The 1744-nt window shown below is 46.6% G+C and overlaps 1 protein-coding gene across 1 annotated transcript in view; it reads right to left on the reverse strand.

The window, feature by feature from the left end:
* Window positions 1-1744, reverse strand: part of MAK (male germ cell-associated kinase) — a 93797-nt gene that overhangs the window by 24245 nt on the left and 67808 nt on the right. Inside the window, exons 11-12 of the mRNA XM_011962912.1 lie at window positions 1144-1202; window positions 94-242 (exon numbers count right to left, since the gene is read on the reverse strand). Of these exons, the coding sequence (XP_011818302.1) occupies window positions 94-242; window positions 1144-1202 (208 nt within the window). The remainder of the gene's footprint in view (window positions 1-93; window positions 243-1143; window positions 1203-1744) is intronic.

Genomic DNA, 1744 nt, shown 5'->3' on the forward strand with positions numbered 1-1744 from the left:
TCACTGGTGCCCTTTCTTCGCAGAGTCCAAGACACTTGAACCTGACCTATCTATACTCTAGTTAGCAGCAAACATTTTCTTTGCTCTACTTACCTGGAAGATATCTTGATTGTTTCAAGTAGTACTGTTTAGAGGTTGGAGCAGTTGACAATTCGGAATCCGATTTTAGGGAAATAACCGCAGGTAAGCTCTTGTTTTCGCCTGTCGAGTGGTTGGCGCCTGAGGGTACTGGCTCTGGAAGCCTTGAAAGCCAATGAAAGGTAGCATTACAGCACGAACAGCAGGAGGATCTCGCCCACCCTCTGCACATCTTCCTAAGCCAGTCAATCTGACCTCTCTTAAATGGTTTCCATCAGTCTCTTGGCTAAATGACAACTTCCCCTCTACCCCCATAGATATCAGGTTGTGCACAGACTCATTTCTGATAGCAGACAGTATGTGACAGGAGGCTTTATAACTGAGCAGCAATTTGCTTGTGTGTAATATGTTTCTATCTGTCCTGCAACTGCTGCAGTTGGATTCATAACGTGGGAAGCTGGTGTGTGGAGACGGAAATAACAGCCATCTTCACCTGTTGACTAAAATAATTTATAATCAATGAGGTTGTTTGGGGCACGGTTTGAATGGCCTAAAAAACTGAAGTGGGGAAAGAAGTGCTAGAAAAGCTCCCATATACAATTTCTGGTTACTCTAGTGTCAGGCACAGAAAATAGGTATTTGTGGAGACATGCCTGTGTCTCAGTAGCCAGAACAGACTTGTGCAGTGGCTAAGCACCTAGCTGGCTGTTTGGTGGTGTTAGTATTAAGACTGACTCTCTGCCCATTGGTCCCTGACTCCCACAGTCCTGTTTCTGTGTAGGGACTGAGGACTTTCTGCTTCAAAGCTTAGTTTTGTGTCATTCTCAAAGCCTGTTCCTGAGGCCTCTGTGACCAGGTAGCAGTGCGTGAGGCAGCCATTGCTTTGTTTTGCTGCCCGTTCCTCTGTGCTATAATGAGCCCTCCACGACCAACCTTCTCCCCGCCACCCTCCGACTGGGCTCCTTCTTTGCTGGGGTCTGAATATACTGCCCAAGTTCCATCACTTGTTAACTCCAAGCATCCACAGTTTCCACCTAGAAATTCATGCCACCATACCCTACTCACCAAGTCGACTCCCTTGGAAATGGACACTCACTTGGGTGGCCCTTTGAACTGCTAGCCACCTGCTTGGGGGCAGTTCTAGGCACAGGTACGTCTGCTTCACTGGGAACAGTCCCGCCATTTCTGGCATCTTTCCCTTCCCCTGAGCCCACTGCTGTTGTGCCACTAACTGAAATTCTACCCATTCTCAAAACTGTTCACTCTAAAAAGACTTTTCTCTCCTCATCAGAGGGATCTCTGCCCATAGACAGACCTCCCAGTGCTCCTTGCAGCTGTCACTAGTGGCACTAAATACACACACTTGTCATGTGTTATCGTCCTCTGGAGGTCTTATTTCTGTTGCTATATATTTGATGAGCTGAGGAGAGACTTAATTCCAACTAGGTATTCAGTAAACATCTACTGAATATAAATGCAAGTATAAATGTAAATATAAATATCGTGCTTTTTGTTCACTTTTAAGAAGACAACCAGGCCGGGCGCAGTGGCTCACGCCTGTAATTCCAGAACTTTGAGAGGCTGAGGCGGGTGGATCACCTGAGGTCAGGAGTTTGAGACCAGCCTGGCCAACATGGTGAAACCCTGTCTCTACTAAAAATACAAA

The sequence above is a fragment of the Colobus angolensis genome, unplaced genomic scaffold (assembly GCF_000951035.1).
Source record: "Colobus angolensis palliatus isolate OR3802 unplaced genomic scaffold, Cang.pa_1.0 Scaffold6, whole genome shotgun sequence".
Lineage (NCBI taxonomy): Eukaryota > Metazoa > Chordata > Mammalia > Primates > Cercopithecidae > Colobus > Colobus angolensis.